Source organism: Callorhinchus milii, unplaced genomic scaffold (assembly GCF_018977255.1).
Source record: "Callorhinchus milii isolate IMCB2004 unplaced genomic scaffold, IMCB_Cmil_1.0 Scaffold3, whole genome shotgun sequence".
NCBI classification, from domain to species: domain Eukaryota; kingdom Metazoa; phylum Chordata; class Chondrichthyes; order Chimaeriformes; family Callorhinchidae; genus Callorhinchus; species Callorhinchus milii.
The window spans coordinates 69450014-69469703 of NW_024704744.1; the positions used below are offsets into that span (position 1 = coordinate 69450014).

At 39.0% G+C, this 19690-nt stretch overlaps 1 protein-coding gene across 5 annotated transcripts in view; it reads left to right on the forward strand.

Moving 5' to 3' along the window:
- LOC103179256 (signal-induced proliferation-associated 1-like protein 2) overlaps positions 1 to 19690 on the forward strand; it is a 206448-nt gene that overhangs the window by 80511 nt on the left and 106247 nt on the right. For all 5 annotated transcript variants that reach the window (XR_006084920.1, XM_042332736.1, XM_042332735.1 and 2 more), the window contains 2 exons: positions 3727 to 3860; positions 5689 to 5877. Coding sequence is in view for 4 of the 5 variants with exons in the window: in XM_042332736.1 (XP_042188670.1) it covers positions 3727 to 3860; positions 5689 to 5877 (323 nt within the window). In the remaining variant the exon portion in view is untranslated. The remainder of the gene's footprint in view (positions 1 to 3726; positions 3861 to 5688; positions 5878 to 19690) is intronic.

Sequence of the window (19690 nt, forward strand, 5' to 3'; positions counted from 1 at the left end):
CCCCACCTACTCAACTTTGCCCGGCTCCACCACTACCTCACCCTTCAGGCCGCCGAACCTCTCATTCACAAGTTCATAACATCTAAGCTCGACTATGTCAATGCTCTGCTTGTTGGTCTTACCAACTCTTCCCTCCTCAAACCGCAGATCATCCAGAACCCAAATATGTGTCTTCTCCCACACCAGGCTTCATGACCTCATCATCCCCACCCTCGCCCACTTCACAGGCTCCCCATCCCCCAGAGGATAAAGTTCAAAATCCTCGCCTTCGAGGCCCTCCGGCCTTGCTCCTACATATCTCTGTGACTGGCTAAACCTGTATCAATATGGCCTGCTCCACGTTCCCCGCCTGGCCCATTCCACTATCGGCAGTCGGGCCTTCAGCCTCTCTGCCCCCACCTTTAGCACTCCATCCCACATTCCCTTAACCTTGCTCCCTCCCTTGCCTCCTTCAAGGCACTTCTCAAGACCCTCCTGTTTGACCGTACCCTCCCTGCCCTCCACCCTCCCTGATCCCACCTCCCTGCTTGGGTTCAAACCCCTGCCTGTCCAGCACCTTGGGACCTCCTCCCGACATAAAAGGCGCTACACAAAATGTAATTTTATATTGTATTCATTTAAAACGATTCAACTTCTATTTCCATAATAAGTTTCAATTGGATTGTAGTTCAGTGTTCTGTTGTTTTTCTAGTCTATTTGGTCAGCTCTGCATTAAATAGCCTGTTCACATGTGGATTAGTTAAGTTATCTTACCATTTTAACCCTTGATTGATTGGAATATGTTTCTGATGATTGCCACTTGAAAGATTTGACCTTGTGATTTTGGCAATGTTGAGAATCTGAGCTTTTCGAAGGCTTCACAACCAGTCTTTGATGCTAAAATGGAAAAATAGGAATAGGGAGTAAAATTAAGAAAGAATAAAAGAAAAATGTTCCATTTACGAATTTTATTAAATAATAATAATCCTTGCATTTGATAATAAAAAAAATAATAAAACTTGCCCAAGGTTTCACCCTGCCGGGAATTTATATAAATCTATATAAATGTAAAGAAGTTAAAATGTGTTGAATTAATGGTTCATTAGCTGGTTGAATTGAAAGCTGAGTCTTCAATAACAAGCAGAGATGATAATAAATGGGAAAAGTTCTGAATGTGGAAAATGACCAGCAGAGTTCTGCAAGGATGTTCTGGGTCTTCTGCTGTTCACACTATTCATGAATTGGTTTGAGGAGAATCATATTTCTGGTAATATAAAACGCACTGATACCAAACTATGTGGCCAAGTGAATAATACTGTATTAGGAAGATAATTACTAATTCAAGAAGATCTGGAACAATTAAGCAGATGGGGCAAGGAATGGCAGATGGGATTTTAATGCAGATAAAGTTTAAGCAAATGCATATTGGAACAAAAAACAAATGTGTGTACACAGTGAAAGGAAGCACATTACCAAAGGTGAAAAAGGATTTGGGTGTGATTGATTCACTGAAGGCTTCTAGTAATATGAAACTGCTATCAACAAAAGTAATTACATACTGGTTATCTTGAGCCAAATAAGTTACTCTATGAATCACTAGAGACACCATCTTTGAAATATGGAAGAAGTCTCTTTAAATAACCGTATCTTAATATATATTTTCTTATGGCCTTGGAAATTTTCACAGGTTCAACAGTCTTCAATTCATAGACACCATTTATATCCAATTGTAAGATTTAAGGAAAATGTGTTGTTCAAATGTAAAGTGTAAATGGGCTTGTGAGTAGCTTTTAAAATGAATTTGCCTACGTACTGTATTAAGAATGCACATTGTTAATTTATTGTATTTCTTTTAATTACAATATTTACAGTACATCTATTCGAGAAAATGATTTTGAGTTAGCTCATCCTAGTCTAATATATTTGAATATCTAAATTATTTATAATCAGTCCTGAGTGTCGAAACTACTGTAACACCTGAATTATAGAAAGAAGTCAACTGCAAAAAGTATCCTTTCAATAGTGAATTTTTTTAACGATAGACAAAGTTACAATATCCCAAAATTGCAAAATATTTTATTGTATAGTTAGTAACAAAGTAACTTGTTAAACTTTTCTTCCTAATGCCATCATTATTGGGTACTTCTTCCCCAGAGATCAGGTTAATAAGGCTGGCTGCACTAATGTAGCTGATTCCTAGCACATCACTCCTGAGTTTGTTCTTTGTCCACAGTCTTGCATTGCTCCAGCTGCGCGTGCTAGGAAGAAGGTATTGTCATTTTCCCGAGTGGTGGGGGTGTTCGGTGGGAGTTGGTGGAGGGTGTGAATGTGTGAAAGAAGCATTCAAAGCTTCCAGTTGGATAGGATTAGGCACCTATTAATGCTTAGACTTGTATAGCAACTGATATTGTACCAGCGCTGTCATATTATGAAATCAGTTTTGAGAAACGTTAACATTAACGGAATTGAACCGGACTGAAAGCTGTGCTGGGCTTGCCTCATCACGAGCTTGGCTTTGTAAATAGGGTATTAAGTGCCTGTCAGAATATTGAACTGAAAGATACAAAGTGTGCTCTGGCTTCTGGTAAGATGGAAACTCTGAGCTACTGAATGCAAGTCAGAAAGAAAGCCTTGTAAAATTGATCAAATTGTGGTTGCACTTTCTAAAAATGTCCATAAAGGTCCCTATGTATTTGTCCAATGTACATAATATAGTCAATTCATCGATAAAAGATTTTATTTTCATTAAACGCATCTGCTAATGAATTTCCTGAGTATTGGAACAGACAGTAGAGTACTTTCATTAGTATTAATGAAATTCATGGTGTCTGCCAAAGATGAAAAGTTTCTTGTGTTGCGACTCCATCCTGCTTATAGCTGTCAGTGCCCTGAAAGATGGGTCTGTAAATGAAATGACTGCTATGAACCCTGAGGATTTTAAAATTATTCAGTTTGATTAAGTTTGCAGGATTTAAATTAAGAAGGGAGCAATTGCTTGTTAATTCTCAGTGATGCACTGATCCAAACTCCTTACTTGACTAGCATAGTATGAGACAGCTTCCTTCAAAGCAAGTTTCAAAGCCTGTAGAACAACTCTATCATTGTGTAGTCTGACCATTAACCAACCAAGCAGATACAGTTGGTATTGGCAGGTTGATGTTGCTGGTATTACCCATGAAGTGAGGCATATAATCCTCTTCCTATGTAAAGATAACAAAAATGTGGCAGAGGTAAAGGAGAATGTTGGATGTGTTTCTGAACATTTTCAAACACTTCTTTAAGCTGAAGGTTTGATTTATCCAATTTCTATGGGAAATAAGTCTAATATAGTGTTATTGCCAATCACTTAGAGAATAATTGCAGAAAAAAGTGTGTGTCTGTAGAAAGGAAAGAAGTTGCAAAATAGCACCAGAGTCTGATAATTATATATATTTATACTAAATCCAACTCTGAGGGGATTCTGTGAGTGTAGCTGCTGGTGACTGAATGGACATTCTGTACAGCAGTAAATACTTCCACTGTGTGTGTGGTTGGTTCATAGTCAAAAAGAGTTGGATTTTGTGCATGAAACAGGAACTGCCAAATTACAGTACTTATATACTGGGATTTGACAGAGTATAAACCAATATCAGTTACAAAATTTAGTTTGGCCTCTTCCTGAGAAAGCCACCAGTTTATTGATGTGATTAATCTTTATTCAGTTACTTATGCACTCAATACTCTCTTTACAACCCACTTTTCCCATAGAGCATCAGAACTACTTTGGAACTGATGAAAACCTGGGACCTGTAGCGGTGAGCATCCGCAGAGAGAAGCTAGATGAATCAAAGGACAAGGATGGACTGCAGTACAACTACCGTATAGCTTTCAGGACCAGTGAGGTGAATTATTTTAACACTGTATTTTTGTTAGTTTGTTGAAAAGCAGGTTTTCTACAAACTGCACATTGCCAGAGGTGCTACACTTATTATGGACCAGAATTCCAGTCCTCAAATATATCCTTTATTCCTTGATTGTTTCAAAGCACCTAAGCGACTTAGTCTTTCTCTATGGAACAGGCTCCCGAGGGAGATGGTTAAAGCAGGAAATATTGATTCTTTCGAACGCAGATTAGATAGTTTTCTTTGAGGAAATAACATTATGGGATACAGTACATAGATAATTCTGGACATATGTGCATGCAACCGACAGGAAGGCGAACTAGATGGAGCTTGGTCTTTTTTGTCCAGCATTCTTATGTTCCTGGCATTCTTATGTACACAACAATTTGACTGTCATCAAGTTGAATTTCTCAATTTTCCTAACGTGTGAACATCAGGAGAGTTTTGAGTCCAATTGTGGTACCACCTGCTTCCAGAACACTTTTTCCTATGCATTTCTCTTCACAGGCTCAATTTTTATCTTGCATGCCAAATGGGATGTTGCGGTAGTCTATTTACGTAGTCTCCTAAAAATTTCTGCTTGGCTCATTATTGCCTTGTCACATCCTTCTGAAAGGAAAACCTTGATGTACTTGAGATCTTCTTTGGTGAGAAAATCACTCTAGCATCAGCTATAATTTCCTCTTAGCCTCCACTTTTTAAGTGACACTGATCGCAGAACTTATTTCCCTGGATAGATGGGGAACACCGATTAGTCATCAGAAATATTCCAGGATCAGATTAACTAGGGGAGCAACCAGCATATACATTTCCTAGCAGTATTCTTGGTGAAATGTTTCAATATAGTCTGCAGGGCAAAACCCAAGTGTCTGTCCAGAAACACTTCTTACAAGAACCCACAGTTCAGTGAATAAGCTGATTGTAACCTTTTATTCTTCCGTTTCATTCCTTTCTGCCCAGTGACTGCATAATATTCCACAGGCAAATGGCACATAGCAATGTTCCACAAACAGCCGTGAAATAAATGACTAATTTTATCTGAGGAGTTGTTGGCCAGAACATCAGGAGAAATTCCCTTTTTTTCAAATAGTGCTCTGGAATCTTTAATGTCTACCTGTTCACGCAGCACTCTTATTGTGTGAGTGTGTATGTGTACATACAATATAATTTAAAATACTACTGTCTGGCTCAGTGCTGCCCACTGAGCCAGGCTGACGTCCATTGATGGCCCAAACGGCAATTGTAAACAGCAAATTGACAGGGTACAAGCTGAAAAGAATGAGGAGGAAATGGAGGAAGCAAAAAAAATGTAGAAGTTTGCCAGAAATAAAACCCTAAGGACAAAATCTTTTGGGTGGAAAATTAAGAAAATCGAAAAACGGAAAAAGAGCAGCTGGAGTGCATTGCTCCCAGTCCAGGTGTGCTAATACCCTGGCCCAATGTGGTCTGCATTACCAGCGTTCCTTAGTTACTGTGGTGGATTAAAATTAATTTATTAGTCTGTAAAAAGTTCAACAAAATGTTCTTTGTTGGCCATTCACCTTTATCATTGAAATTAAATGCACATGCGTAGTTATCCTGTTTCATACATTGTGTGATGTTGTTTGTCATAATGAATAAAGCAATTAAGTCAAAAAAAATTAAGCTTGTTTTCATAGATTGTTAAACATAAAATTGGTCAATCAAGCAGGTAACAATGTAATATAAATTTTCTAAGTGAAGTTTTGTTGGCTTAATTTCCCACAGTGTGGTGAAGCATGCCATTTTAATGTTTGTATAATTACAAAGGTATTTGATTATTTACTCTCCTTTCTGCTTCCGTTTTCAGCTTTCCACTCTGAGAGGAGCAGTCCTGGAAGATGCTGTGCCGTCCACAGCCCGACATGGCACAGCTCGTGGTTTGCCAGTGAAGGAGGTGCTGGAGTATGTGATACCTGAGGTGAACATCCAGTGCCTTAGGGTGGCTTCAAATTCACCCAAAGTTTCAGAACAGTTGCTGAAGCTTGATGAACAAGGGGTAAGTGGGACAATGTAATACATATATATAGGATTATACTGGTTAGCTTTGTGTTGCAATTTTCGATTGGCTTGTGATATTTACCAGTGGGTTTAAATGTTTATTGAAATGGATGAGTGAATTGCTCCTGTGCAGTTACATTATGTTGACGTGCAGTGCCTTATAATATTAGGACAAGATTCTGAAATTGGCTATTCTGCCAGCATCCTTCCTTCAGTGAGAGAATATTGCATGATGGATGAGTGATGATCTGGAAAGGTCTTATTTAAGGGAAAAATACTATTCCATCGATCTGTTAGATATTTCCAGCAAGGTTCTCATATTTTACCCGAAAACATTTGGGGCATGCAAAAGCAAATGATTAGAAAAAAGTAAGCTACCTGCTCATTTACTAAGAGGGAGATGTTTTAATTTTCTCTAAATGTCAAGCAGCATAAGTAATCTGTAAATTTATGATAGCTTTTATTTAACAGAATTACTCAGGAAGTACCCTTGAAAAGTGCCAGAATTGCTCAATAAATTATTTGTTCAGACCAAACTGAGTTGTAGTTTTAAAACCTATAGCAATGACTGTTTGCTGGTTTATTGTTTTATAAAATGTTTCAAAATGAAACATGTTAACAAAACAAGATTAGTAAAAATAAAACCAAATGCAATTACATTTTTGACATTTGCACAATGTTAATTTACAAAAACATGACTTGTTTCAAGTTTTTGATTTTAGCCAAACACAGTAAAAAAAATTGTTTAATAATGGTAATTAAATATCCAATAGTAACTAGTCTGATTCACGTATCCATGTTAATGTTAAGGTCTTGCATCAAACATGATCTTTACACAGCTCTTTTTGAATGAAGGGCCTATTATCTGTATCATGTGCTATCCAGTCTTCACACAATGAAAGACATTGTGTTGTGTAAGTAGCCATCTAAGGGAAATATCGATTGCAAATTAAGATCATCAGAAAGTGTTAGAAATGTTTCAGTTGAAATTAGTGAAATTCTTTTTCCGATTTGATTAAGTTTAATGTTTTTTGTGAAGTTTGTACTCATCAAGCTGCAGAATATTATCATTTGGAACACAATGGGAGTGGTCTTTGTTTGTGTATAAATATATCAACCGCTAGCTGGGCGAACACATCTTATCCCTGTTGATTAATGTCAGAGTTTGGTGGCCTGAGCTAATAATGGGAAGATCCCATTGTAAAGTCATGATAACAAATTAAACATGCTTGTCAACCAAAGTTTGTAACCCTTCAGAGGACAAGAGAATCACCACTCAAGTGTCAACTGATCAATACACTGCCAAAACCACCTCCTTAAAGGTTATCTTGACAGGGAAATTTCAGCTAATTCAACAACAAATCACACTCCGCAAATCCAATTTATACTGAAAACCTAATTATCATAAGAACATAAACATTTGCTAGGCACAAGAAGATTGAGGTCCATCCAGTTTGCCTTCCACCATCCTGCAGTCATATGACATGTTGTATTCCAAACTATATTTTGTGTTATATTCTATAATTATTATGAAAAGTGCAATTTAAACAGAGAAGAGAAATCTGCCATGTCACTATCAAGTGCTCCAAGATTAGTTAGATGCACATGTGGATATAGTTTTGAACAGAAGATTGCCTAATTGTAGGAATTGATAATCAATCTGTAAAGTGAATTTACTATGTGGCGGTGGTTGCACATCTAGAGTTCAAATCCATCTATTACATTAAAGAGGGATGGTAGGCTGTGAGTTCATGCGCATGTACCGGATTATCTCTCCCAAGATTGTGGATCTTGTACAGCAGAAGATGGTACCAAAGGCAAGGTTAGGAACCACTCAACAGAAAAGGATAACTGGATGCAGGTTCAAGGTGGTTAGGTTGGGGTTCCACAGTTAATTGCAGATTTTTATTTTCTGTTTATATTGTAATTTTCATGGTAATCAGGTTTTCAGTATAAATTGGATTCGAGGAATGTGATTTGCTGTTGATTCAGTTGGAGTTTGCCTTTCAAGAAAACCTTTGAGGAGGTTATGGCAGCATATTGATTTGTGCTATTTCAATATAAATCCTGCAGATCGAAATTACAGTATTTGGGCTCTGCTCAGTAATGGGCCATCCAAAAACTTTTAAAAGAACATTTGTAATGATTTGTTTTTAAATGGTCATTCTGTTGCTGTTTGTGGGACATTGCTGTGTGCAAATTGGCTGTCACATTTGCCCCCAAAACACACAGTAACTGCACTTTTCAGTATCTTCTGTGAAACACTTTGGGACATCCTCCAAAGTGAAAGGTGCTATTCCAAATGTAAGAATTATTTTTATAATAAAAAGCCAGTAATGTACTCAGATCCTCAACAATATTGAAGAATTAACCTCTGATATTAGAATCTGAACATTCAAGTTTTGCAATTGAAACCTCTCCTGCCTCTCTAACAATGTGATTGGGAGTGGGAAGGATAAATCAGCTCCTAGTCGTAATCATTTACTGCTGGAGGCAATGGCTGCTTTGATTCCAGCAGTATAAACAGGGGTTAAGTGAAAAATGTTTAACAGATGTGGGAACCTAAACTTTGAGAAAAAACAGGTCAATTTGTGCTTAAAATACTTTTTTTATACATTGATCATTATCAGCTATGAACAGCAGTAAGTTTCAATCTATTCTTTCTCCTGTCAGCCAGTGAAGATGTTTCTATTTCAGTCATCGTGTATGTGATTGACTGAATTATCATTGAATGGCATGTATTACAGAAAGGAATGCAGTTTTTGGAATATACTCAGGAATATGGAGAACCAAAATAGACCATTGCAGTTCATCTGGCTAGTCTAAAAATATCAACATATATCAAATATAAAAATAAATAAAACTAACTAATCCTATACTGTCGTCAAATGACCTATTTGACAAATAGCTGCTATATATACTCATATGGCAGAAATTATTTTGTTTGTTTTTTGCCAACAACCCTTCACTTGAACAACCTGCTGAGCTGCTCGCTCAAACTCAATGAGTCAGAGTGACAACTTGGCTTTCTACTTGATATCCAGCTGTACTGCAAACCCCACATCTGGTTCATTGCTGACACCACTTTCTTCCACTTCCTAAACATCACCCAATATATCCTTATCCCTGAAACCCTCATATCATGTGTTAGTCACTTCAGATAGGCTTTTCTGACTCTCTTCTCACTGGTCTCCTTAACTTTACTCTGAATAAGTTCAAATTCCGACACCGCTTCTCAGCCTGAGTTCTCTCCAGCGCTGGACCGACACACTGATTACTAATCTCTTGCCATACCATTGTAGTAGATACATAGTGGAGGTTACACTATTTCCCTACCGGGCATAAGGATTTTGGTCGCTCTTTTGTGCTCCTTAATACTGATTCCAGAGGGACTGTACAGCTGGCCTTCCTTCCTGGCTGGGGAATAATACTGTACAGGGAAACCAGAAAGGAAGGAGAACATTTCATTTAAAATAAATCTTCTTTTGTTTCAAAAATGAAAAGGCAAAGTTCTGAGATGTGTTGATCTGCAGAAATTGATGATTATTTAGATGGTACCTTTTTGAAGTCTCGCTTAATGGCTCACCCTAAGTTACAAAATATTTTATTTGTGTTGAAAGTTAATTTGGTCACTCAATCCACGTCTGTGTGTGGGACACTGCTGTGCGCAATTGGCTGCTGCATTTCGCCCACAAAATTTACAGTCAATTCACTTCATACTATATTCTGTGAGTCTAGAAGATGTGAAAAGCGCTATATGAAATGCAACAATTATTATATTATGAACAATTGTAGACGACACAATCATGAAATATTATGTTCTCAGTAGGAATTTTTTACGTAGTTTATCCTTCATAAAGGATTATTGGATATAAATAATTAAAAAAGTTCTAAACATTGAAATGTATATGGAGGGGTGTGGGTCCTAAAATGCAGGGTAGCTAATGGAATTCCTTAATATGGAATCTGAGTTGCACAAATGAGAATTTCTTCTGGTAACTGGAACTACATTACACCAACCTGAGGAAACTCTTAACACAATCTACCTTCTGAGCAGAGTTCATACAGTCAGCAAAATTTCTAATGGGATTCCTCATTAAGGAATCTTGTTGTAATATACTGTGTTATACCTCAAAAAATTTCTAACACATTCACTTTATAAAGTGAGAAGATTGACTTGAAATGCTAAGCTACGCATTACAATTTTGTGTTATGTAATGCATTGGAGCTGTAACAAAGGATCTCACATTCGTATTGTTCAATGAATGAGTTGTATGTAGAACTGGTACATGCTTTCCTATTTAAATATAGGAAGGTTCCAACTGTGTTTGTTAGTCTCAGTAATACTTCACTAGACACGTGTTAAAAATATTATTTTCCCTGTTGCTATGCAGCATGTTTCTTTTGAACTCAGTTCTCACCTCTTAAACCTTTTCAGGTTTATATAATCCTTAAAGAATTATATAACAAAGCACAGTGTGGTGTTTTAGCAAATGCAATTTTTAACTTCTTGCTTTAGATTTAGAATAATAATTTATATTGGGAGCTTGTTTCTCCAGTCTTCTCTTGTTTTCCTTCCTTCCTGAAAGCACTTGACTCTTTTTTTCTTCCGCTAAATACAGTTCTACAGATGCCAGTGCCTTGGCCATGTGGTCATTTTTCAAGTGTGAGCCTCTACTGTGAGGCAGCTGAGCCCAATTCTATCCTCACTGGCATACGCACACACATGATTTACAGCAGGGCGCTGGCTTGTGATCAGGAACAGGAGCCTTGTCAGATTTTGCTCTCTTAACTCATCGGCACCTGAAGCCAATTGTGTCGAGCCTCAGCTGCTGCTCCTATGAAATGAGCTAACTCAGCTCTGACTGGGATTTGAATCGGGGAAATTTCTGGTCGATAAGGCTTAGTGCAGAATGCATTTTACACACACAAACATCTTGGTCTTCGAGAAAGCTCTAGGTGTTTGCAATGCCTATCTATGTTTATCATTGGTCTTCTCTAGAAGCCCGTTCTTAATATTCTTTTTGATGTGACGCAACACATTTCTTTTTACCTTACCCCGTGAAGCTTGAGATCAACTGGGCTAAAACAGGATGGAAGTACTTTTGTTGCTCTGTCTGAGCAGCTGTAATCTTGAGTCTGAAAAACATCCCTGTTGTTCTTCTTGCTTTATGAAAACTGACTTATGAAAATTGAGGTGAAAATAAATGTAGTGCAACAACAACAAAATTACATTTATAGAGTGCCCTTCACGTCGAGAGGACGTCCCCAGGCGCTGAACAGTCAGGGATCAGGACCCGAGCATGGGGGAGGGGTGGGGTAGGGGTGAGGGAAGGCAGAGAGGTGGGAGGGCGACTGAAGGCACGATCGAAGAGGAGGGTCTTGAGACCGGCCTTGAAGGAGGCAAGGGAGGAAGCGAGGCGAAGGGACTGTGGGATGGAGTTCCAGAGTGTGGGGACAGAGAGGCTGAAAGCTCGGCCACTGATGATAGGGCGGGTCGGGCGGGAGACATGGAGCAGACCGGAGCCCGCTGAACGGAGGGAGCGGGCAGGTTGGTAGGGAGTCAGAAGGTCAGAGAGGTAGGAGGGGCCAAGGCCATGGATGGCCTTGAGAGTGAGGACGAGGATCTTGAATTCGATCCTCTGGGGGATGGGGAGCCAGTGGAGTTGGGCGAGGGTGGGAGTGATGGGGTCGCGGAGCCTGGCGTGTGAGAGTACATGAGCTGCAGAGTTTTGGATGATCTGCAGCTTGTGAAGGGAAGAGTTGGGAAGGCCGATGAGGAGGGAGTTCCTGTAATCGAGCTTTGATGTGACGTATGTGTGGGTGAGGGTTTCGGCGGCCTGAGGGGTGAGGCAGTGGCGGAGTCTGGCAATGTTGAGGAGGTGGCGGGAGGCAGTGCCGGTCATGGCACGGATGTGGGGATGTGACAACAACAACAACAACTTGCACTCTTATAAGCACCCTCCGTGCAGGGTAGCATCTCAGAGCGCTTATCATTACAGTACTGCAGATCATTACAGAGAGAGACTGCCAGCCAGCAGCCAAAATGCTGTGATGTGTGTGAAGGGCAAGAGAATCTTAAACTGTGTAAAAATGGTGTTCCATGGTGTTGATTGTTGGGACTTGATCCCACAAACATCTGACTCGGAGGTGAGACTGCTACCAACTAAGCCAGGCTGAAACGAACTCCAGTTCGGTTCCGGTTTAACAAATTATTATATGGTTCTTTGCGGCTGTGAAATTGATATTGTCGCTCTGCAATATTGGCAGCTGTTTGGAAAACTTTGAAGTTTCCGTCCCTAATTCTACTGTATTTAATGATCTCCTTTACGATTATATTTTTTTAAAAAAATCAATGAAAATGTTTCACTCCCCAAAACGAGCAAAACGTTTTATGATGAACCTTCATAAAACACTGGTTAGGGCTCAGCTAGAGTACCGTGTTCAGTTCTGGGCACGATACTTTAAGGAAGGATGTCAAGGCATTGGAGAGGGTGAAAAGGAGATTTACCAGTTTGGTACCAGAAATGAGAGACTTCAGTTATCAGGAGAGACTAGAGGAGCTAGGATTATTCTCCTTGGAGCAGAGAAGGTTAAGATGAGACTTAATAGAAGCTTTCAAAATGATGAGAGCATTCGATAGGGTGAACAAGGAGAAACTATTTCCACTGGCGGGTGGGTCAGTAACCCGGGGACACTGATTTAAAATAGTTGTTAAAAGAAACAGAGGGGAGGTGAGGAAAATTTTTTCCACGCAGCGAGTTGTTCGGATCTGGAATGCATTGCCTGAAAGGGTGGTAGAAGCCGATTCAGTAACAACTTTTAACAGAGAACTAGATAATTATTTGGGGAGGACAAGTTTGCAGGTCTATGGGGAGAGAGCGGAGGGGTGGGATTGATTTGTATAGCTCTTTTCAAAAAACAGGCACAGACATGATGGGCCAAATGGCCTCCTTCTGTACTGTATATTTCTATGATTCTATGAAGGAGGAGAATCGCTCTCAGAAATCTGCTAATTCCGCTCAGATCTTTGTATTAGTTCTCTTAAAGGATTATGAAAGCAATGCAGGCTCTTTTTTTCTATCTCCATCTTATTCAGTGGTTCCTATAAACATCACTGCCACAGATATAATTTGTTCTGTGGTAGGAATCTAGCTGTGGTATATCACAATGTCAGTATGGCATGTTAGTACATCAGTGGGCTCACTCGACTGCTCTTTGGATTTGGATTTCTGTGAAAGGTCATGTTAGTTGTGTACCTGCTGTGGTAGTTCTCTACTAGTGTATCTTACTCGTGTTCAACAGGTCAGACCGAAAAGGTGCTGATATGCAGTGTTTCCTGGAAAGAAGCTTAGAAAGATCCAGTAGAAGCAAAAATTAATACTTTTGCTTTGGATTTGTTTTTAAGTTGATTTATTTTCAGATGTAAAATCATAATTTTTTTTCAGTACAGAAGAAAGCGATTTAGCCTATTGAGCCTGTGCTAGTTCTTTGTAAAATCCAACTTGCTTACTTTTTCCCCAAATCATATTTTAAAAATTTTGCTGTTAAATATTTGTGTAAGTCCCTGACTGAAACGGTATTATGGTTGCATAACAACATATACATAGGAACTTGTTTGGAGTGTATGTTAAAAAAAATCATAAAAAAAATAATAGTGCCAAACGGGGTTTTAACAGCACATTCCATAAGATTTGTTATTTTTCAGTCAATTTAATTTTCCATTCATATGAAAAGCACAAAGCACCACTGATTACAGCCTGACCTCCTCCGGAAGCCCTGCTTTCAGTCACTAATGTGAACCCTAGTGGTTTTCCTTGCAGTGTCGTCTTACATTTTCAGCACAAAGCCTTGTATTCTTTTTGCCATTTATTCTTAATGACAAACTACAGTTTTTCATAATTTTTATGCTTTCATTGACTGAATTTTCAGTCTAATTCAGTACTAGAAATCTTAGCTTTTTTTTAATCCAATAGGAAATCGGATGCTTGGAACTTGTCAAGGTCAGGTTAGTTACATCCTGTACAACTGTCGGATATGAATATGTGTAAATGTTTATGTCTTTTCTAGAAATAGACATAAAATCTAAAAGATCAATAAAATATAAATCTTTTTTTAAAAAAAGGCTCCTACCGTCACAGTTTATGATGCACAAATTTAGTATCGCAGAGTAAAATGATCTGGTAGAAATATTTATATAATAAGCTGAAATATCATCATCTAAGATTAAACCATCCAAGTAGACTCCTGTTCCGATTTGCTTGTGCTGACATTTCGAAAAATGGAGGACATATTTTCTAAATATTATTACCAATCTGGATATTTTATCGTGGTAAAAAAAAAACTCCTTTACCCTGAATGGATTCTGAACTATTTTAATAAAAAATCTGCTGATCACTCGGAATAGGTTGAGGCAGATTCTGCAAGCGCCAGAGAAATAGCTCAAATAGCTGAAAGATATTTGAAGTCCTCTGTTCATTGCACTGTACTCTGTTGGGGGGTGGGGGATAAACTCAAAGTAAAGTGTGAAGAAAACATGTTTTTAAAGAGTACTGAAATAGAAATGAACTCCAGTACAACTAAATATAACCCTATTGTGCTCGCTGTTCTTGCATCTATTCAGACAACCTGCAGCTAACTTTCTGTGGGAGCAGTCAGCCATTTCAAACAAGCTGACTCTCAGCATATTTGGGACTCAGCACAATTCCACAAAGCCAGTGTGGCTGCAGCATTGTACACTAGTGCCTAATTAAACAAAGTGTAGCTTTCCAACCATGGGAGCTTGTCACTTAGACTCAAAGAAAATTCCTCCTGATAGTCATAAATGCAAGCCTGTTACCTGGGGCAATTTCCCTGCTGTTATTTGTAATGTTTGCTTAGGAAGAGTGTTCCAAAATGTCTAACCTTTCTTATTTTAAAGTGTTCTCTTTCATTTTTCCATCTAATTCTCCAAGCTCTTTTATATTAATGAACCTTTTGATTCTGGCAATCCCTGACAATCTGAGTGAGATCAGGATTGTGGTGTACAGGGATGGGATCTACGAATCCATGCCTTGTAACTCCAGTATAACACAACATGCAGGAGCATTTCTATACTACTACAGTCATTTCATCTTACAACAATGCAGATGGAAATAGGCAGCAAAGGTATAAGATCAATTAACTAAAATTTACAATTTGTATTTTAAGTGTGCAAATAATTTGATATATAGTAACTCCTTACTGTCTGCCTCAAAGTGCTCCACAGAATTTTTCTTCTAAAAGCTAGTGATGGTACTTATTATTTGTGTGGTGGCTTATTATTGGCTGGTGTATGTTGCAGCCAATTTGGCACACCACAGTGTCCCACAACCAGTCATGCAATGAATGACCTTTTTTTTTACAGTTGACTGGTTTGCTGACCTGCATTCTTTACTTAGAGAAGCTCCCTTCTCTTTTGGAATAGTGCCATGGGATCATTAATGTCCATCTCAGCAGGCAGAAGGGACCTCTCTTTAATACCACAAAAATTTACATTTATACGGCGCCTTTCATGTCGAGAGCACGTCCCAAGACGCTGAATATTTGAGGGTGTGCATCAACATTAGGTTATATTAGAAAAATGATGTATTTATCTTCCCCAGATACCTATCCAGTTCTCTCTTAAAAGCTGTTATCGAATCGGACTTCACTACCCTTTCAGGCAGATCATTCCAAATTCGAACAACTCGCTGAGTGAAAACATTTCTTCTAACCTCCCCTCTGCTTCTTTTGGTAGATATCTTCTTTTGGTAGATATCTTAAGACTGTGACCACGGGTCACAGACACACCTACCGGCGGAAACAGCTTTTCCTTATCTTGCCTGTCGAAACCTTTCATGATCTTGAAGACCTCTATCAGGTTCCCACGTAACCTTCTCTGCTCTAATGGGAAAAGTCCTAACTTCTCCAGCCTGTCCTCATAGCTAAGCTTCCCCATTCCTGGTATCATTCTCGTGAATCTCCTCTGCACCCTTTCCAGTGCCTTAATGTCCTTCCTGAAGTAAGGTGCCCAGAACTGGACACAGTACTCCAGCTGAGGCCTAATCAGTGTTTTGTACAGATTAACCATAACCTCCCTATTCTTATACTCTATGCCCCTACTAATAAAACTCAGTACACCAAATGCCTTTTTCACTGCCTTATCTACCTGCCCCGCTACCTTTAATGATTCGCTTACTTGAACACCCAGATCTCTCTGTACATTCACCCCCCCNTTAAGATTGAGCTACCGAGTCTATATTGCCTCCTATCATTTTTCCTACCTAAGTGTATCACCTCACACTTACCCACATTGAAATCCATCTGCTACATGTCAGCCCATTCCACCATTCTGTGTATGTCTGCTTGCAGTTGGTTACAGTCCTCCTCACTATTTACTACCCTACCTAACTTTGTATCATCTGCAAACTTAAAAAAAGTACTCTCTATGCCCAAGTCCAGATCATTAATATATATTAAAAAGAGCAGTGGTCCCAATACTGATCCCTGGGGGACACCGCTGCACACCTCTTTCCATTTCGAGAAACACCCATTAACCACCACCCTCTGCTTTCTGTCACTCAGCCAGTTCTTAATCCAAACTGCCACTGTCCCCTTAATACTGTGGGCCTCTAATTTTTGTATTAATCTCTTATGCGGTACTGTGTCAAAAGCCTTTTTGAAATCCATGTAAATAACGTCCACCGCATTTCCCTCATCAACCCTTTCAGTAACCTCTTCAAAAAATTCTATTAGATTTGTTAGGCAAGATTTGCCTTTAACACATCCATGTTGGTTGTCTCTAATTACCTCATGTTCCTCTTAGTAGAGATTTATTCTGTCTGGATTATGGTCTCCAGTAGTTTTCCTATTACCAAAGTTAAGATGACTGGCCTGTAATTTCCGGGTTTGTCTTTCTGCCCCTTTTTGTAGAGGGGGGTAACATTAGCCACTCTCCAGTCTCTTGGCACCACTCCTGTGTCCAATGAAGATTGAAATATAATGGCCAAAGCCTCCGCTATTTGAACCCGTATCTCCCACAGCAACCTTGGGTGAAACCCATCTGGTCCTGGTGACTTATCAATTTTGAGCTCAGTCAATCTTTTCAGAACTTCCTCTCTGTCTATAGTAATCTGATCTATGTCCTCTACCCTGTCATCCAATACTGTGGCATTTGGGGCATCCATTTCTGTTGTGAAGACAGATGCAAAGTACTCGTTCAGTACATCAGCCAAGCCCTCTGCCTCCACAACAAGATTACCGCCATTGACTTTGATTGGCCCCACCCTACCTTTAACTAACCTTTTTTCCTTTATGTGCTTGTAAAATATTTTAGGATTCCCCTTTATGTTACCCGCTAACCTTTTCTCATGCGATCTTTTAGCCTGTCTTATCGCTCTTTTAAGATCACTCCTGCATTCTCTATAATGCGCTTTGCTATCCTCAGTATCTTGCTTCTTTCAATTGTCATACGCCGTCTTCTTCTTTTTCATCCTAGACAGAATATCCCTGGTCATCCAAGCTGGCTTGGTTGTCGCACATTTCCCTTTTGTGGGAATATATCTATTTAGACCTTGAGCTATCATATCTTTGAAGATCTCCCATTGCTCATGAGTCGTTTTACCTGCTAGTCTTACTTGCCAATCCACCAACTCTAGGTCCCTTTTTAGCCCATCAAAATTAGCCCTTTTCCAGTCCAGCATTTTCACCCTCGACTGTACTTTGTCCCTGTTCATGAGTAATCTAAATCTAATAATAATATAAGTGCAAGTTGTTGTTGGAAGGCTCTATATCAAATATAAGGATTATTATATGTATGTTAAAGCACAGTGGCTATGTAGCATGAATTTCAAATACTTTGTCTTTAAGTCAATTCTGTTTCTTTAAAGAAAAGATGATAATTGTCCTATAGCTCAGTGGTTAGAGCACTCGCTTTGCAAGCGAGAGACCTGAGTTCAATTCCAGGCAGAGGGCGAAACCTTGGGCAAGTTTCCTTACTCCACACAGAGCCTAATAATAATCCCTCCAAAAAAAACAATAATAAATTGGTCATTTTCAATCTACGACTGTTTGTGGGACATTGCTGTGCGCAATTGGCTGTCGCGTTCGCCCACAAATATACAGTCAATTTACTTTACAGTGTGTTCTGTGAAGCGCTTTGGGACGTCCTCCTGACGTGAAAAACGCTATATCAAATGCAAGGATTATTATTATTATTATTTGAACTCTTGTTCTCGTGCTTTTGTGTTGGACCTACTTTGGTTTGAGACACGGCGCCCAAACCATCCTGCCATGGTTTAGATAAATTTTGTCAATCTTCGACATGTTTACATAGGTTTTCACAGACCAGGACAATATAGAAACAGACCATTTGGCCCAACTTGTCTGTGCCAGGTGTCTATATTCCCTCCCATACCCTTTTGTTCCCTTCTCCTTCATGTGTCTGTCCAGCTTTCTTTTAAATATTTTTACACTATCTACTTTAAACACCACTTTGGGCAACGAGTTCCGCATTCTCATTGCCGTCTATGTTCAGAATTCCTCCTAAATTCACTTTTGGATCCCTTTGTCACTATTTTATACTTGTGTCCCCTGATTACGGACTTGTCAACAAGTGTGAACAACCCATTTTCCTATCCTTATTTAACCCTTTTATAAATTTAACATTTCTATTGAGTTCCCTCTTAAACATTTCTTTTCCAGTGAAAAAGGCCTAACCTATCCAACCCATGGTGAAGGGATAATCTGCAAGCCCTGGTATCATACGAATAAACCCAAATTGTTTCCATCATTGCTATGTCCTTGGAGTGCAGCGACCAGAATTGAACACAGTATTCCTAAAGTGGTCTAATCAAGGTTTTTATATAAATTCAACATTACCTCCTCACTTTTGTACTGTTAGAGATTTGTGAATCTGAATCCCAAAGATCTCTTTGCTCCTCTACTCGCTCTTTTTAGGATCTTAAAGGAATTGAGAGTTTCCACCATTGAGGAAAAGGAGTAGTTGTGGACACTTGCAATGTGCCTTACATTAATCTGCATATTTGTTGGGCAGGCAAGTCCACCTCCTATTAAGAGGGGCCATACAGAATACATTGTCTGGACTGCGATTCCTAGCTGAATGAGGTCATCTAGAATTAGTTAGGAAACAAACCTCAGAGAGTTGCATGTACATGAGAAGCAGTTGTTCTGTATTATCATTAAAGTGTAATATGGGAAATAAATTAATAATAATCCTTGCATTTGATATAGCACCTTATCATGCCTTTGAGACATCTCAATGCACTTCACAGTGAAGAGCTTTACTGTAAAGTGAATTAACTGTATATTTTGTGGGTGAAATTAGTATAGTCCTGAGAAAAATACTTACAACAACAAAGTTGCATTTGTATAGTGCCTTTCACGTCGGGAGGATTGGCGTTGGACAGTCAGTGTTTCAGACCTGAGCTGGGGGTCGGGATTGGGAAGGGTGGAGGACAGGGCGTGAAACAGGTTTTCATTTGCTTTCAATCTGTATGTTTCCCTTCAAAATATTTTCATGTCACAAAATAATCAAAGCCAAAAATAGGGCTTTGATTATTTTATGACATAAAAATATCATCTTGGTGCATAAAAGCTTGGAATGTATAAATCTATGGTTTGGAATTTACAATATGCATTTTCAAACTCATAAATAAACTGCCCTGCTATGCTCTACTGAACAGAAAATGCTGCTTATAAAAATAAAGGTTGTGCAAGGAGCATGCCATTAAATTGATCTTAAAGGAAAATTACTTCTGTTACATTACTTTTAAAACTGAGTGATGTGAAGT